The following is an 18,086-nucleotide window of genomic DNA, read 5'->3' on the forward strand; positions in this document are numbered from 1 at the left end:
ACATAAACATTGGAAATCTACAATTTCTGCCTCCGCCACTGGTCTACGACACCTCTTCTTTTTTTAACAAGAGGGTGGTGTCTTAGGCACCTTTCATTAATTTCAAAAACAAGTTACACGCGTGATCTTGCAATCCTTCTAAATCACATTGCCTAGCTTTGAAAGCATAGGACAGTGATCTACATTGTGGTGTAAATTGAAGCAATACAACCTGGAACTAGCGTTGGTTTCTATAGGATCGGCTATAGCTGCACAGTCATGAGCCCTACTGTTTAACCCTCTTGGAATGTGTTGTATGTGAGCCTATATGTGACCTGTGGTTGCGAAAAAAGTAGCCAGTTGCTCCTTGATTTCCCAATGTCCTGATTTGTGATAAAGATCTTTTGATTCTGCTATTTGAGCTAGTGTTTGATTGTCTACGAAGAAAATAGCCTGACTGTTAGATATGGCTGTGGTAACTTGCGCTGCTGTCTGAGGACCAGAACTTCTGCTTGTAAAGAGGAGCTGACTTATGGCGAGATTCCCTTTTCTTGATGTTCTTGTGGCTGGATGTGAATACCAATTCCTGTAGTAGGCCTATTGCTTTCCCATGCAGCATCTGAGTATACTCTGGTACCTGTGCAAAACCTATATGTGCATTAATAGTAGATTCTTGTCCGTGTTTGTCTTGCCCATGTTTGGCTTGGTCCTGAGTTTGTTGAGAATTAGTTCCTATACTTTTTGTAAAGCTTGTACTCCCTCTGTTCGGAATTACTCGTCCAAGAAATGAATGTATCTAGATGTATTTTAGTTGTAGATACATTCATTTTTATTTATTTTTGTGACAAGTAATTCCGAACAGAGGGAGTAAGATATTGGCTTCTTATTATTGCCTGCATTGCCTGATGGACCTGTGGCAGAGTATTAATTTTCCTACCAAACAGCCTATCATTCCTTGCCTTCAAAATGCATCATAAAAAAAGTCACACTAATTCCGGGCCTTTCCATTCTATCCTCTACCTGCTACTATGGTTACATAGGGATAATGTACAGGGGAAAGGTCTCCTGGTGCTACCATCCGACTTGGTAGCTAGCATCTGGATCCATATGTCAGCCATCCAATGTCAAGAGGGCAACACTGTGGAGGAATCGTTTCCCTCTTCTAGGCCATGTCCCTTGGAGACTTTCGGTACAGCGGTCGTTCTTTGGATGGCTATGTGGTGTGGGTGCGCATTATAGGTATTGCGACCTCCACGTGTTTGTCATGGTATATAATCCCTCCGTCTCAAAATAAGTATCTTAACTTTGTACTAGCTTTAATAAAAAGTTGTACTAAGTTTAAGACACTTATTTTGAGGAGGAGGGAGTATTGGTGTGCTTTGGCACGCGTATAGCTGTTCCGGAGCATAGCTAGATGTGCTTTGGCACGCGTATAGCTGTTCCGGAGCATAGCTAGATGTTCTAGCTATTCTAAAGGTGTGGTCTTGTATGGTTTTCTGGCCATGTTCTCCACTTTTCCCCACTTCTGTTCCAACAAAATTGTATTTCTTTCTCTGCTCTCTTTCTTTTCCGTTTTTAAAGAAAAAGATGGTTGAACCCTGCACCTAGTGCAGAACTCCAGATATGATTTTTCGTACTAGCAGCGTGAATAAAATGGAACGCCACTGCTAATTTACAAAAATACCAGCGAAGTTTGATTAACCGCGTAATGCTGCCGTTAGTATCATACTAGCAGAGTGTGCTCCATTGTAATGCTCCTAGTAAGTGGCACTGAAGAAGCCCCCCACCCCGAATATACTTGCCGCGTGCAAAGCAACCAAATGCCGCTAGTGTACTACTCCCTTCGTTCCAAAATAGATGACCAACTTTGTATTAAAGTTAGTACAAAGTTGGGTCATCTATTTTGGAACGGAGGGAGTAATAACTAGCAGCTCGCAGAGACATCACGGACGCCACTAACACAAATAGTAAACCCCATGTCCCATCACGAGTTGTAACCCATTTACTTGCAGTGTGCGAACTCAGGCGCCCTATGCTCATATTGTACACATCAACATTTTCTATGACTCATACGTTCTAACTTTCTTCGTTTAATTTTATCATCATGTTGGGAATCATGCATTTAATTTTTTAATGCATTAAAAGAAACAATGTGTTTCAACTATCGCACACAAATGTTTGATTTTTTCAATTATTTCAACAGACACAATAAATGGACACCAAATCCTTTTGCTAGAAAGAAATTGGAACACACATAACTGTTAATTGAGCTTGAAACATTAAAATCCTAAAATAGTTCTAACAGTGTGCGACAACTTACAGGAATGCTGCTAGAATGCTCGCTTGGAGTGTCTAACTTGCAGAACACGCTGCTAATATGAAAATAATAAGAATGTCTTTCAAAATAGCAGACAAACTTTATATAAATACTAAAATTGGAGATATAACTATGAATTGTGTACATTACATGTACACAAATTTTTTAGGTTGCAAAAATGACAACACCACCATGTCTCTCTCAAACCAAACACCCCCGCCCCCTCGAATGTATATCAAACTTTTGTGTGATACTTTGAAATTTTAACGACAAATTGAAGTAGTCATACAATGAAAACGTGCAAAGTTTCAATATCTCGTGACATTGTTTTTTAATTCAAAACACATTAAAAATGATGTGTTTCAATTATCCCACAAAAATATTTGAAATTTTCAATTAATTTATCAAACACAACTAAATGGACACTAAAAAAGCTTTGTAGCATTAAATTGGAACACAAAAGGCCATAATTGAGTTTGAAACCCTAAAACCCTAAAATAACACTAGCAGTGTGCGGCAACTTATGGTAACGTCTCTAGTATGCTCACTAGCAGCATGTTCCTCGCAGAACACGCTGGTATTATGAAAATAATGTGAATTTTCCTTAAAACAGCAAAACAACCTTATATAAATCCCAAAATTAGGGATGTAACTATGAATGGTGTACATTACATGTATACAATTTTTTAGGTCACAAAAATAACACCACCACCATATCTCTCTCACAGCGGACACTTCCCCCATTTAAAAATACGAATCTCGCCCATGTATATCTCGTCGGGTCAAAATCAATGTATATCAAAACTTTTGTATGATATTGAGAGTTTAACCACGAATTCAAGTGGTCATATAGTGACACCATGCAAAGTTTCAATTTATTCTAACATCGTTTAAAGTTTTTATAATTCAAAACACATTTAAAAATGATGGGTTTCAATTCTAGCACACATTTTTTTGGATTTTTAAGCATTTTCCTCAACCACAACTAAATGGACACTGAAGAACTTCTCTACCATGAAATTGGAACACAAAAAAACCCTAATTGAGCTTGAAACTCTAAAGTCCTAAAATAATACTAGCAGTGTGGAATAGGCTCGGGAAGGCTGCTAGTATGCTCACTAGCAGTTTGTGTCTCGCAGAGCGTGCTGCTAATATGAAAATTATAAGAATTTCCTTTGAAATAGCAAAACAACCTTATATAAATTCAAAAATTGAAGATGTAGCTATGAATGGTGTACATTACATGTATATGAAATGTTTGGCCACAAAAATAACACTACCCCCATGTTACCCTCAAACCGGACACTTCCTAACGGTGCCCCCCTAATTAAAAATGTGAATCACGTCCCTGCACATCTTGGCGGGTCTAATGCTACATAAATCAAAACTTTTGTGTGACACTTTGAAATTTTAACCACATATTCAAGTTGTCATATAATGACACAAGCAAAGTCTCAATTTCATCGGACATCATTTTAAAAAAGTAATAATTCAAAAAAAACATTTATGAAAACTATGTGTTTTAATTATCACACCAAATGTGATTTTTCAATTAATTTTATCAAACACAACAAAATGGACACCTAAAAACTTTGCTAGCATTAAATTGGAACACAAAAACCGCTAATTGAGCTTGGAACCCTAATATAATAGTAGCAGCGTGCACCACTAATCCCGAACGCTGCTAGTGTGGTATTACTAGGAGGGTGCTCAGTCATAAATCGAAAATGTTAGATTCACGTACTCTTATAGGCTAATACGGGCTCTTTCCTCCTAATTAAACTTGCCCCCCTGATTTTCAGCTGGGATGGGGCCCCTCATTCTGATTTGCAACCAATTAAAAAATCCCACCTCAGCCTCTCCGTGAACCCCGTAAAACTGATGCCCGTGTGTGTAGCATTGCCGGTCATAAATGCTGCTCATAAAAACATACTAGCAGTGCACGTCTTGCATGAACGCTGCTAGTATCTTTCCATATAACCACTGGCGGAGCTTCAGCAAGGCTGAATGGGCCATGGCCCGCCCAGTCCATTGAATTTTATACACTATATATCTAATTCGGGCCTGAAAACAGTAGCCCATAGGCTATTTTTTCTATTCGGCCCGCCCACCTTTGGGCTGCAAGCTCCGCCACTGCATATAACCCCACCCACGCGGGAGTTGGGAAAATTTCCCAATTCCCACTCGAGCTCCTCTTTGCCTCTCTCTTCCGCTGCTCGGTTGTGGGGCCTCCGCTCAAGCCCTGCCGAGCCACCGCTCGTTGCGCCACCTCCGCTTGAGCCCCGTCAGTCCTCTGCTCGTGCGCCGCCTTCCTCCTCGATCTGCCCCTGTCCCTGCCGCGGTGCCGCCCCTGCCATGGTTTGTGTGCGCCGGAGTACACCAGGCTGCTCCACACTGGTCGTCATCCCTCCTCTTCTTCGCTGGTAGGTGACCCTCCCTTCCTATATTTTTAACTTCCTATATCTCATTTTTCGCTCATTCTCTTTGAGCCAGCAAGAATTGTGTCCCAGTCGGTTAGCAACTTAAGAATAAAATTACTTCCCTGTATCTCATTTGTCGCTCATTTCTAAGTCAGCAAGAATTGTTTCCCAGTCGGTTAGCAACTTAAGAATCAAATTAATTTGCAGGGCAATTGATCGAGCACAATCATTCTTGTATGTCTGTCTTTCTAATTGTCTAGTGATAATAATTTGGTACAGTTTGTCTAGCCTAGCACATATATTTTAAGAAAGTACCACAGACCTAGTTTAGACTAGCGATACCTTTCAGGAACATACGTACCTTGCAGAAAGAATGTACTATCATTAGTTGAGTTCCTTCACAGAGTTTACTCTTCTGATTGATATACTTAGGGGTCATGCCATTGCATGAACGCATTTATTGTGTATGCATATGCGCTTGATTATAGTTGATGTGCATACTGTGTTAGGTTTGAACTCTTGCTAGCTCTCTCTCGCAGCTGGACGGAGGTAAAAGAAAGAGCAGAACACAATGGAGTCTTTCGGCGACGAAGCCCCCGGCCGTACAGCCTTTTCTCTTCTTTCAAATTTCCGGCACTAAATTTTTTCCAAAATTGCCAAAGGTCATCCCAGGATTTTGAATTGAATTTTATAGTTTTTTAATTATTATCTATATTTTGTAGAAATGTCTGCACAAGACCAATGTGCTACCTCTTCTTCGAAGATCATGCATTCGGGCGACTAATCCTTTGAACCGCTGGCCTATCCTTTGGTTCCCAACACCCATGGTGATTATTTCAGGGATGCTACTACACCACTAGCATACACTGCTAATTAGGGGATCATGTACTAGTGCTGGCATTTGCATGAGTCAACGACAAATGCTACTACACCACATTTTGTGTCGGATTTTTCTACTCTACTACAATTCCGATCGAATCGTCTACACTTAGCCCATACTGTGTAATAAAATTGGAGTAATTAATATTTTGTCTCCTATTCTCATCCCTCACGTCTCAGTCGAGCTGTCGCAAGCAAACAAAGGTACTAGTATGTTTGGATGATGATCAAGACGAACTATTTATACAAAAACATTCAGGCTCTTGGTTGGATGGTTGCCATGTTAGCATGACTATGCACTCTAACCAACTTTTTTTGGAAATAAAATTGTTAAGCCAAATTTGGTGGTTTGCCTTGGGCTTAAAAACCGTGTCTACAGCCTCAGCTTGCTCCTGCAATTTGCTCCATCTATTGTTCATCTCCTGCCAACTCAATTTGATCCGTCACCTGGGGCTACGAGCAAGAGTGGCCTGAGGTGGAAAGTGGAATTCGACAGATCCATCGACCCCCAGCAAGCTGGAGGAGCATGGATGAGAGTTCGGAGGAGAAATCCATACCGAATAGATTTGCGTGCGTTCGACCAAATGTTAGCTAAACTATTGAAGTGAAACAAGTCAGAATTCATCATACCTGATAAACTGCTCCGAATACATCACTCCCAACTCTTTGGTGCTCGGCCAGACCGTCTGTAATCTGTTGTGTCAACCGGCGAGCCACTTTCGTTGATTCATCACCTGTATGGTCCATGCTACCTGCGGAGTAGAAGTCGGTTTGCATAATGGGAAATTTCCTTTCCGATATAAAAATTAACCCCTCAAAGTTGTTGGGAGCAATCTGCGACTCAATTTCCAGCTTTTGCAACTGCATATGGCGCATACAAAGTACGTAGTTAGCGATATGAAGAGAAATACTACATCCGTTGAAGATCCAGTAATACAGAATATTTTGCAGAATGAAGTTGGTATAGTAACACTGGACGATTTTTAACTTAAACACAGCCGCGATGGAACTTATTTAACGATTAACCATCTGAAAAAATTACGCGGAAGTTGCTAAATCATACCATAAGAACAGAACAACTGTACCCAGATCAAGGCGCTTACCTGGTGGACAGGACAGAAGAAGAGGTGGAGTGAGTTGTATGCAGACCAAGCGACTACCCGGAGCGAGACGAATGGGGGTAGAAGAAGAGTCGAGTCCAGACCTGAGATTTAGATATTGAAAGCTGCAATTCCGACAAGATTAGACTGAACGATAATTAAAAAGTCTGATCTCGCAGAGTAGTCCTAGAATCTTTTCATCATTTCACAAAAGGACAAAAAATTGAATTAATTAACCTCCGGCCGGCAACGCAAGTGTCCCTTGCCCCGATAGTAATTATTGGTGCGCGCAATTGTTAAAGCGTGACGACAAATTCTTTTTTTTTGAGCTGACAACTTATTATTGATGCGTGAGGACACGGCCGGGAGAGAAAAGGAGGGCCAAATAAGCTGCAACATCGACAAGGTTAGGCAGGTTGCACCGTAATTTAAAACTCCCTTTTTGACATCGATGATGTCCCTACAGGCGCTTTTGTCTGTGCACGCCTTCTCCCACGAAATGCACATTGCTGGAAGGCCTGAAATAAATACATGAAAATACGAGCGCCGGTAACAGGTTTAAGACTTGAACTCTGGTGGGCTATGGATACCAATGTTCTCCTAACCATCAAATCACGAGTTGGTTCGCACTAAAAACTCTTACTAGACCGGGCGTCCTAGAAGAGATCCGAAAGTAAAACTGCTCTCAGTTGGTGATCGGCTGGTTTTGATTAACTTCATCCTCACAAACATGGTTCTCTATATGCTCTCTTTCTTACAACTCCCAAAAAAGGTCCTGCAAAGACTGGACTACTTTAGATCCAGATTCTTTTGGCAAGAAGATGGTGAAAAGAAAAAATGCAGGCTGGCCAAATGAAGCGTGGTTTGTAGGCCTAAAGACCAAGGTGGCCTTGGAATTCATGACCTGCAGGTCAAGAATGAGGCCTTTCTCAGTAAATGGTTATTTGAACTTCTTACCGAGGATGGTGTTTGGCAAACCATGTTGCGCAACAAGTATCTAGGCCAAAAGGCGGTATCCCAGGCATATTGGAAACCTGGCGACTCGCACTTTTGGGCTGACCTAATGGCGGCAAAGAAACATCTCTTTCGCTTTGGGTCTTTCGCGATAAAGAACGGGTCAGAGATTCGTTTCTGGGAAGACATCTGGCTAGGCAATGCCAGTCTCAGAGAACAATATCCAGCCTTATATAAAATCGCTCGCGATAAGAATAATACTATTGCGCACGTGCTCGGTTCTTCCCCACCGAATATTTCGTTCAGGCGGGATTTGATTGGCCCCCGACTTGTGCCATGGCATAATCTTTTATCCTGGCTGGATTCGATTAACCTGACACAAGGTCAGGATGTGTTTCGTTGGAACCTTACTACATCAGGGTCTTTCACAGTAGACCGCAAAAAGGAGATTTAAATATTTCTCATAGATAAACTTGATCATAAACCCAAAATTCATCGGATCTCAACAAACATACCGCAAAAAGAGTTTACATCGAATAGATCTTCACAAGAGAGGGGGAGAACATTGTATTGAGATCCAAAAAGAGAGAAGAAGCCATCTAGCTAATAACTCTGGACCCGGAGGTCTGTGGTAAACTACTCACAACTCATCGGAGGGGCTATGGTGTTGATGTAGAAGCCCTCCGTGGTCGATTCCCTCTCCGGGGAGCGCCGGCGAAGGCTCCAAGATGGGATCTCGCGGATACAGAAGGTTACAGTGGTGGAAATTGTGTTTCGTTGCCTCCCTGGATGTTTTCCGGGTACGTAGGCTTATATAGGAGGAAGAAGTACGTCGATGGCCGCTCGAGGGGCCCACAAGACAGGGGGGCGCCCAGAGAGGGTGGGCGCGCCCTCCTATCTCGTGGCCGCCTCGGCTGCTTCTTGGCTTGCACCCCAAGTCCTCTGGATCACGTTCGTTCCAAAAATCATGCTACCGAAGGTTTCATTCCGTTTGGACTCCGTTTGATATTCCTTTTTTTCGAAATACTGAAATAGGCAAGAAAACAGCAATACGGGTTGGGCCTCCCGTTAGTAGGTTAGTCCCAAAAATGATATAAATGTGTAAAATAAAGAACATAAACATCCAAAAGGGGTAATATAATAGCATGGAACAATAAAAAATTATAGATACGTTGGAGACGTATCAGGCGCCCCTCTTTCCTTCTCCCCCCTCTCTTCCCTTCTCCCCCTTTCGGTAAAAGGAAAGAGGGGAGGCCGACTTGGACTAGGATCCCAAGTAGGATTCCTCCTACTTGGGCGCGCCTAGGGCTGCTTCTCTCCCGCTCCCCTTTATATACGTGGGGAGGGGCTCCTAGAACACACATCAACTATTCCTAGCCATGTGCGGCGCCCCCCTCCATAGTTTATGCCTCTGGTTATATTCATGTAGTGCTTAGGCGAAGCCCTGCGCGGATCACTTCACCATCACCGTTACTATCGTGGTTCTAAGTCTGACAGTAGAATGGGGGGTAGGTATGGAGAGGCAAGATCCTAGCTATGGAGTAGTTGTATACGCAAGGGATTTACGAGTTCAGGCCCTTCTCGGAGGAAGTAACAGCCCTACGTCTCGGAGCCCGGAGGCGGTCGACTGGATTATGTGCGTATGAGTTACAGGGGTGCGAACCCTTTACACTGAGGAGGGGGGGTGGCTTATATAGTGTCTGCCAGACCCCTCCGGCCCTCAGTTATGCGGGGTTTAAAGTACATAAAGGATTGGCGTTACTGGTAACGCCCTACATAAAGTGTCATCATGGTAATAAAGACTACTTAATTACAGACCGTTTGGATACAGAGTGACTCTTAAACTCCTGGTGGTCGAGTGAGTCTTCGTGGTCGAATGCCTTCGAGTCCGTCGAGTGGAATCCCTCTTGGTCGACTGGAACGCTGTTTCTTCTGAAGATGTCCTTGGGGAGGGTCCTCTGGATAGGCCCATGACCCTACCCTAGGTACATGACTTCATCATTAGCCCCCGAATGGATCGAGGTTTGAATGAGGAAGGAGTTGATAATCTTTCCGACCTGTTTTTGTGTTCTGTGTATGTCTCGTCCTGGATCAATGACCCCTTTTTTTTGATGGTATCAACTTTTCTTTCAGTCGCCTTGATCCATTCTTTTCTTCTGTCGAGGGAACTTTCGAACTTGGTGAACTTCCGAGCGACGGATCATAGGAAATCTACCGTCTGACAGGTTGATCTGCTGTTGGCGGATTTTGTGGGATCCAAATTTTGGGAAGCGCGCGAAGCGGGGTGGACCACGGTACTCGGATGGGATAAGGCGTAGACGCCTCAATTTCCACGCCGCCTTTTTCGCCATGTATCGCGCGCGCGACTGTTTCGGGATTTGACAGGACCGTCCGGGCCTACTTGTCAGCCACTCGGAAGCGTCCCTATATAAGGTGCCGGGCGAGGGTTTTTGAACAGTGCCTCTCCATTCCCCTTTCTGCCTTCTTCACCCCCGCCTGCTGCGCCCGCTTTTGCCTCCGCCCATCCACTCCTCGCGCGCTTCGCCGGCGACGATGGTGAAGGAGAAGATGGCGTCCTTGGAGCGAGCGAAGAAGGCGACGACAACGGCGAAAGCGAAGGGAAGAGCAACCAGTCGGGGTGGATCTTCGTCGAGGTCTCGCCTGCCGCAAGGTTGGGTCCAAGGGGATTGGATCCGCTCGACCATCACCCAGGCGGATCTCAACGACCTGGCCAATGAGGGACTGATCTCTCATGGGTCAGCAAGGCTTCCGGGGACCGAGTGGCAACCGCAGCCACTGTAGGGTGAGTGCGTTCTCCTAGCCACTCATGTAGATCGTGGATTCTCCCTGCCACCGAGTCTTTTCTTCCGAGGGTTTCTGAACTTCTTTGGGGCGCAACTCCACCATTTCACTCCTAATTCCATTGCCTACCTCGCGGCCTTTGTCTCTCTGTGCGAAAACTTCCTGGGTTGTCGACCGCATTGGGGTCTCTTTAAGCACATATTCACTTGTCGCTCTCAGACGGTGAAAAAGGCAAGTCCGGATGATGATAGGACTAAAGTAATCCAGATGTGTGGGGGTCTTGGAATCCAAGTGAGGAGTAAGAGCGCTTTTCCAGCCATGACCCTTCCCGAGTCGGTTAGAGGGTGGCAGTCGACCTGGTTCTACTGCCAAGACGAGTCGATGCCGGGGCAGTCGACTGGTCTCCCTCCGTTCTCCATGGACCGAGTGAACAAGCCGTATTCTCTGAAGGTGCTCCCAGAGGAGAAGGCTCAGGTAAAAATGTTGATGGAGCGTGTAGTCCAGCTCATTCGGGACGGAGTGACTGGCATGGACCTTCTGGAGGTTTTCCTTCGACGGTGTATTCAACCGCTCCAATACCGAGGCCACCCGATGTGGCTGTACTGCGGCACCGAAGATACCACTCGGGTCCATCCAGAGGCGGTCGATGACACCACACTGGAGAGGTGGATGGCTGCCATCACAAGGAATAAAGATAATCCTCGAGGGGCTAGGAGGATCCCACCACTCGACCATACCTACACACCGGACACGGTATGACCACTTATCCCCGGTTGTGATCTTGCTTTATTCATTCTGCTTCACTGCAAATTGGTCGATTGACCTTTGTCTTGTTTTGTTGTCTGTCAGGCCACCATTGAGTTATACTCGATGCCCAATGGAGCGCAAGCGCCGACTGAGGAGGATGAAGGAAGTGGGGGTGAAAGCCCGGAGGAGTGGGATTCGGATGCTGATGACGACGATGAAGATGATGCCTCTGATGAGGAGGAAGAGGAGGAGGAGGAGGAAGTTGCACCTCCTCGCTCGGAAAGATGCTCGAAGCTTGTCCATGATCCTGCAGCCGAGCGTGGTAAGGGGGTTGCGCCCGTCGCGCAGTCGACCAAGCGTCCTGGGACGACTTCTCCGGCGCCGACTGAAAAAGCTCCGAAGCAATCTCAAGTGGCGCCGTCGAAGCCGACGAAGGTCTTGCCGAAGATGAAGATGGTGATCCCCACTATCTCAGGGTAATAGTGTAACTTGAGTTTCCTCGTTTCACACGAATTTATTCTTGGCCGATTTGTGAGCTGACCGACTGACTTCTGGAGCTGCAGTGCTACTACTTCTGATACCTCGGCCAGGGCTGAAGATCACGAGATGGAAGATGCTGTCACTTCAAAACCTGGTATGACTTTTGTAGTTCCGTCTTCAGTCGGTTGGCTCTTTGTCTTTAATTTTGACTCTTTTCTGCAGCTCCATCTAACGTCGTTATTGACCTTCCCGACGACGATGACGAGGAACCACTGAGGCAGAGGAGGAACAGGAAAGCGTCTGCTGGCAAGGAGACTCAGGATGTGCCAGCACCCGAGACGTTGGTCGTAGAGGGGGACAACGTCACTCGGCCTACCGTATCTTTTGCGGTGCCGCCGACGAGTGCTCGCCCTTCGTCGTCGAGTGTTGCTCAGCCTTCACTTTTCTCGATCCACCACGTCCCAGAAGACCAAGCCAGTGCTGCTAAAGAAGCAATACGCCAGGCAAGGATCATGATGGAGCAAGTGAAGGCAATCCGAGACGCCAGTCAGGCGGCTTATGACGCCAGTTCAGCTCTTCAGAGCAATGTTCAGGTCGGTCGATCACCGCCTATTCTGTTAGGATATGATGTCTTAAAATCCTTCTTTCTGAAAATTTCAGTATATGTCGTACACCCAGTGGGTGTGTTGATTGACATTCCGGATTAGCGGGGACACGCTGAGTGCACCCACTGGGTGTAGTCCCCAAGGCTATGGTCGACTGCTGGCAGTCGACCATAGTCTTTATGTCTTAAGCTTTTTCTTTATTCGATCAGGTCGAATGGATTGATAAATCGGTGGGGGCACGCTGAGTGCACCCACTGGGTGTAGTCCTCGAGACTGTGGTCGACTGCTGGCAGTCGACGACAGTCTGAAGATAACCTCTCTTTATTTTTGCTACTTGTTGGTCGACTGATCGACTCTAACTGATAGAACTAGTGGGGGCACGCTGAGTGCACCCACCGGGTGTAGTCCCCGAGACTATGGTCGAATGTTTATATTCGGCTGTAGTCTTAGAAATGATATGATTTTTCCTTAGTCACTTGGAAGTGAACTATTTTTGACATTTGTTGATTGGTTCTTCGCAGAAATCTTGCGAGCTTGCGGCTCGTTACACTGAGTTGGAGAACAAGCAAATCCAGCTCAATCTTGATCTGAAACTAGTCCAGGAGAACTTCACGAAGTCGAAGGAGGAAGAAAAAGGTATGTTTGGTGAGAACCTCGACGACTGCTTTTTGCCTCTTGTCCATTTCAGAGTCTGATCTCACTGTGACTTTGCAGACAAACTGAGGGATGCTCTGAAGAAGAAAGACCTTGACTTGGCTGAGATGCAGAAATCGGCTTTAGAGAAGACCAAGCTCGCAGATGAGAAGCTGGCTTCAATCACCAAGCTTGAAGAAGAAAATACCAATCTGAAAGCTGCTCTTGATGCGGCCAACAAGGAGGTCAGTCGACTGAAGAGTGACAAGATTGCCTTGAGTGACAAGGCCAGTGAGTTGGTGGGAAAGAAGAATGATCTGGAGGTTTATCTGGGAGGACTCTCCAAAAAGCTATTCCTCATGCTTGAAGGTAATCTTTTGTATCAAATAGACATTTTAACTATGATCTCTCCATCCGACTGCTGTCTTGACTCTAGGGTTGTGCTCCCAGAGTTCTGCCAGAACTTTGAAGAGGAGACTAGTCGACTGGAAATAAACCTGGATCCCATCAACTCTCCTGTGAAAGATGAAGTCGCCATGAATGTGCTCCGACTCGAATCTCGCGTTGCTGCTGTTGTCGACTATCTCGCAAGGCTGAAGGTCGCAACTTCCCGCATCGACACAACACTCTGGCCAAGAGAGACGCTTCAGAACGACCTCGAGTCTCTGATGATTCGACTGAACGAGGTTCCAAGTCGAGTGCAAGAATGGAAGAAATCTTCTGCCAGACGCGGCACGGATGTTGCTCTGTCTGTGGCCCGTGTTCACTGCAAGCAGGCGCGAGAGGACAAGCTGGCAGCCCTTAAGGTGGCTAATACCAAGAAGCATGATTTTCGATCTTTCATGGAGACCTTCATCGCCGCTGCCACTCGGATTGCAGATGGAATCGACTTGGATGAATTTGTTGCACCTTCCAGCCCTCCGCAGGAGGGGTAAAAATCTTCTGTGCTTGATACTTTAAATTTGCCTCGGTATGCCGAGTGATTTTTGTAACCGATAAACCTTAACGGGCTTAGCGCCCGAGTACTTTCGGTTCTGTTGGATGTTATCTGAACTTGGATTCGACGTTGAATATGTTTACATTTGGTTTGAGGTGTCTTTTGTAGGCTAGGGCGAAGCGCTTGTTGCAATCGACTTGTTCCTCAACACACTTAGGCGAGCACTGGGCTGCAGTTAAGCCTCCAAGTGGGAGATCTGCTCTTCACTCGGTTGGGTTTTCTAAAACTTAGACGAGCACTGGGCTGCAGCTAAGCCCCCAAGTGGGAGGTCTGCTCTCCACTCGGTAGGATTTTCAAAAACTTAGGCGAGCATTGGACTACAGCTAAGCCCCCGAGTGGGAGGTCTGCTCTCCACTCGGTAGGATTTTCAAAAGTTAGGCGAGCACTGGGCTGCAGCTAAGCCCCCGAGTGGGAGGTCTGCTCTCCACTCGGTAGGATTTTCAAAAACTTAGGCGAGCACTGGGCTGCAGCTAAGCCCCCGAGTGGGAGGTCTGCTCTCCACTCGGTAGGATTTTCAAAAACTTAGGCGAACACTGGGCTGCAGCTAAGCCTCCGAGTGGGAGGTCTGCTCTCCACTCGGTAGGATTTTTGCGGCGTTTCTCTGAGCGAGAAGGCATCAATCGACCTCGTCCTCCTTGTGGAGGGCACATTATACTTGTGGCGTAGCTCGGAAGAAGAGGGTAGCAGTCGACCTGCACCTCGTCTTCCATGCGGAGCGCATGTTATACTTGTGGCATAGCTCGGAAGAAGAGGGTAGCAGTCGACCTGCACCTCGTCTTCCTTGCGAGCACACGTTATACTTGTGGCATAGCTCGGAAGAAGAGGGTAGCAGTCGACCTGCACCTCGTCTTCCTTGCGGAGTGCACATTATACTTGTGGCGTAGCTCGGAAGAAGAGGGTAGCAGTCGACCTGCACCTCATCTTCCTTGCGGAGCGCACGTTATACTTGTACTTAGGCGAGCGTTATGCTGCAGCTAAGCCCCCAAGTGGGAGCCTAGCTCACCACTTGGTAAGATTTTATTGAAACTTAGGCGAGTACTTGGACTGCAGCTAAGCCTCCGAGTGGGAGGCTGACTCACCACTCGGTAGGATTTTTAGAAACTTAGGCGAGCACTAGGCTGCAGCTAAGCCTCCGAGTGGGAGGCTGGCTCACCACTCAGTAGGATTTTCAGAAACTTAGGCGAGCACTGGGCTGCAGCTAAGCCCCCGAGTGGGAGGTCTACTCACCACTCAGTAGGATTTTATTGAAACTTAGGCGAGTACTTGGACTGCAGCTAAGCCTCCGAGTGGGAGGCTGGCTCACCACTCGGTAGGATTTTTAGAAACTTAGGCGAGCACTGGGCTGCAGCTAAGCCCCCGAGTGGGAGGTCTGCTCACCACTCGGTAGGATTTTATTGAAACTTAGGCGAAACGGATTCGCGGCTAAGCCTCCGAGTGAAAGGCTAGCTCATCACTCGGTAGGTTTTTTTTGAAAACTTAGGCGAAACGAATTCGCAACTAAGCCACCCGCTGGGGGGGAATTTTTTTTGAACAAACAAAAGTGACAACAATCACTGAGAAAATTATAACACTATTGTCTTTTGAAAAATGAACTACAGAAGTACTTTTATTACATTTCCGAGTGCACACTTAAGTGTAAAAAGGGCGGAGCAGCTCCGCGTTCCAAGCTCGGGGCTCGTCAATCTGGTGCTCGACATTGTAAAGACGGTACGCCCCATTGTGGAGAACCTTGGTGACGATGAAGGGACCCAACCAAGAAGGAGCGAGCTTGTGTGGTTTCTGTTGATCCACTCAGAGAACCAAATCTCCTTCCTGGAAGGCTCGACTCCTCACGTTTTTGGCGTGGAAGTGATGCAAGTCCTGCTGGTAAATGGTCGATCGGATCAAAGCCATCTCCCTTTCTTCCTCTAGAAGGTCGACTGCGTCCTGCCGGGCTTGTTCTGCTTCAGCTTCGGTGTAGAGCTCGACTCGGGGAGTGTTGTGAAGCAGGTCACTCGGCAAGACCGCTTCATCTCCGTAGACTAAGAAGAACAGAGTTCTCCCAGTTGACTGGTTAGGCGTGGTCCTTAATCCCCAAAGTACTGACAGAAGTTCGTCAACCCATGCACCAGCTGCATGCTTGAGATCACGCATCAATCGGGGTTTCAACCCTTTGAGAATCAAGCCGTTGGCTCGTTCTGCCTGTCCATTCGACTGAGGATGAGCGACTGAAGCATAGTCAACTCGTGTGCCTTGAGATGTGCAGAAAGCTCTGAATTCTTCGGAATCGAAGTTTGACCCGTTGTCAGTGATGATGCTGTGCAGGACTCCATATCTGAATATCAATTCTCTGATGAAGCTGACAGCAGTACCGGCATCAAGGCTCTTGATGGGTTTAGCCTCAATCCACTTGGCGAACTTGTCGACTGCTACCAGCACATGGGTGAAACCGCTTCTGCCTGTTCTCAAGGGGCCAACCATATCCAACCCCCATACTGCGAAGGGCCAGACGAGTGGTATGGTCTTTAAAGCTGAGGCGGGCTTGTGTGACATATTGGAGTAAAATTGACATCCCTCACACTTGTCGACTATCTCCTTTGCCATTTCATTCGCTCTTGGCCAGTAAAATCCGGCTCGGTATGCTTTGGCCACGATGGTCCGAGAGGACGCATGATGGCCACAGGTCCCCGAGTGGATGTCGTCAAGGATTATTCGACCTTCTTCTGGCGTTATGCATTTCTGACCAACTCCAGTCGCGCTTTCTCTGTACAGTTGTCCCCTTATCACGGTAAAGGCTTTAGATCGGCGGACGATCTGTTGAGCCTCTTCTTCGTCCTCTGGGAGCTCTTTCCTTAAGATATACACGATATACGGTACTGTCCAATCAGGAGTGATCACCAATGCTTCCATGATCAGGTCGACCACCGCTGGAACTTCAACTTCAGTTGGATCTGTGATACTCTTAGGCTGTGGAGCTTCTTCGGTAAAAGGATCTTCTTTGACTGATGGAGTATGGATATGCTCCAAGAACACATCACTGGGAATGGCTTCTCTCTTGGAACCTATCTTTGCCAAATCATCAGCCGCTTGATTCTTTAGTCGGTGTATATGGTGGAGCTCTAACCCTTCAAATTTCTTTTCAAGCTTCCTCACTGCATTGCAGTATCTAGTCATGGCTGGGCTTCAAACGTCCCACTCCTTCATCACCTGATTGACCACCAAATCTGAGTCGCCATAAACCATAAGGCGACGGACGCCGAGTGAAATGGCCATGCGCAAGCCATACAAAAGTGCTTCATATTCTGCTTCATTATTGGAGGAATCAAAGTGGATCTGGAGCACATATCTGAGCTTATCTCCTCGGGGGGAAACCAAAACCACCCCAGCACCGGAACCATTTAACATCTTAGAGCCATCAAAGAACATGGTCCAATGCTCCGAGTGAACTTGAGTCGGCTGCTGTTGTTCAATCCACTCGGCAAGGAAATCTGCTATCGCCTAGAACTTAATGGCTTTCTTTGCCTCAAATTTGATATCAAGGGGAAGGAGTTCAATCGCCCATTTAGCCACTCGACCAGTTGCATCTCTGTTGTGCAGAATCTCTGACAGTGGTGCGTCGCTGACGACTGTAATGGAATGATCAGAGATAATGAGCAACCTTCTTCATGGTCATGTAGATCCCATATACAAGCTTCTGATAATGAGGATATCTTTGCTTCGATGGAGTCAAAACTTCAGAGAGATAATACACTGGGCGCTGAACTTTGAAGGCTTTCCCTTCTTCTTCCCGCTCGACCGTAAGTACTGTACTGACGACTTGTCCTGTGGCTGCAATGTAAAGAAACAGAGGCTCTTTGCTGATTGGAGCAGCAAGCACCGACTGGGTGGAGAGTAGAGCTTTTAGCTCGGCAAACGCTGCATCAGCTTCTGGAGTCCACTCGAACTTGTCTGCCTTCTTCATCAGTCGCTAAAGAGGTAATGCCTTTTCACCGAGGCGAGAGATGAATCGACTTAACGCGGCCAAGCATCCAGTAAGCTTCTGGACATCGTGCACACGCACAGGGCGTTTCATTCGGAGTATGGTGCCAACTTTTTCTGGGTTAGCATCGATTCCTCGTTCTGAAACGAGAAAACCGAGTAACTTTCCGCCAGGAACTCCGAATGTGCACTTTGATGGATTAAGCTTGATATCAT

At 46.5% G+C, this 18,086-nt stretch overlaps 1 protein-coding gene and 1 long non-coding RNA gene across 2 annotated transcripts in view; one reads left to right on the top strand and one right to left on the bottom strand.

The window, feature by feature from the left end:
* LOC123093936 (cysteine-rich receptor-like protein kinase 6) overlaps positions 1-6,804 on the bottom strand; it is a 14,599-nt gene extending 7,795 nt beyond the window's left edge. Inside the window, exons 1-2 of the mRNA XM_044515997.1 lie at positions 6,699-6,804; positions 6,226-6,456 (exon numbers count right to left, since the gene is read on the bottom strand). Of these exons, the coding sequence (XP_044371932.1) occupies positions 6,226-6,372 (147 nt within the window). The 5' untranslated portion in view covers positions 6,373-6,456; positions 6,699-6,804. The remainder of the gene's footprint in view (positions 1-6,225; positions 6,457-6,698) is intronic.
* LOC123093937 (uncharacterized) lies at positions 4,488-5,703 on the top strand. Its single transcript, XR_006445685.1, has 3 exons — positions 4,488-4,719; positions 5,256-5,318; positions 5,439-5,703. It is a non-coding gene; the product is annotated as an uncharacterized lncRNA (long non-coding RNA).
* Positions 6,805-18,086: the final 11,282 nt, after the last annotated feature.

The sequence above is a fragment of the Triticum aestivum genome, chromosome 4B (genome assembly GCF_018294505.1).
Source record: "Triticum aestivum cultivar Chinese Spring chromosome 4B, IWGSC CS RefSeq v2.1, whole genome shotgun sequence".
NCBI lineage: Eukaryota > Viridiplantae > Streptophyta > Magnoliopsida > Poales > Poaceae > Triticum > Triticum aestivum.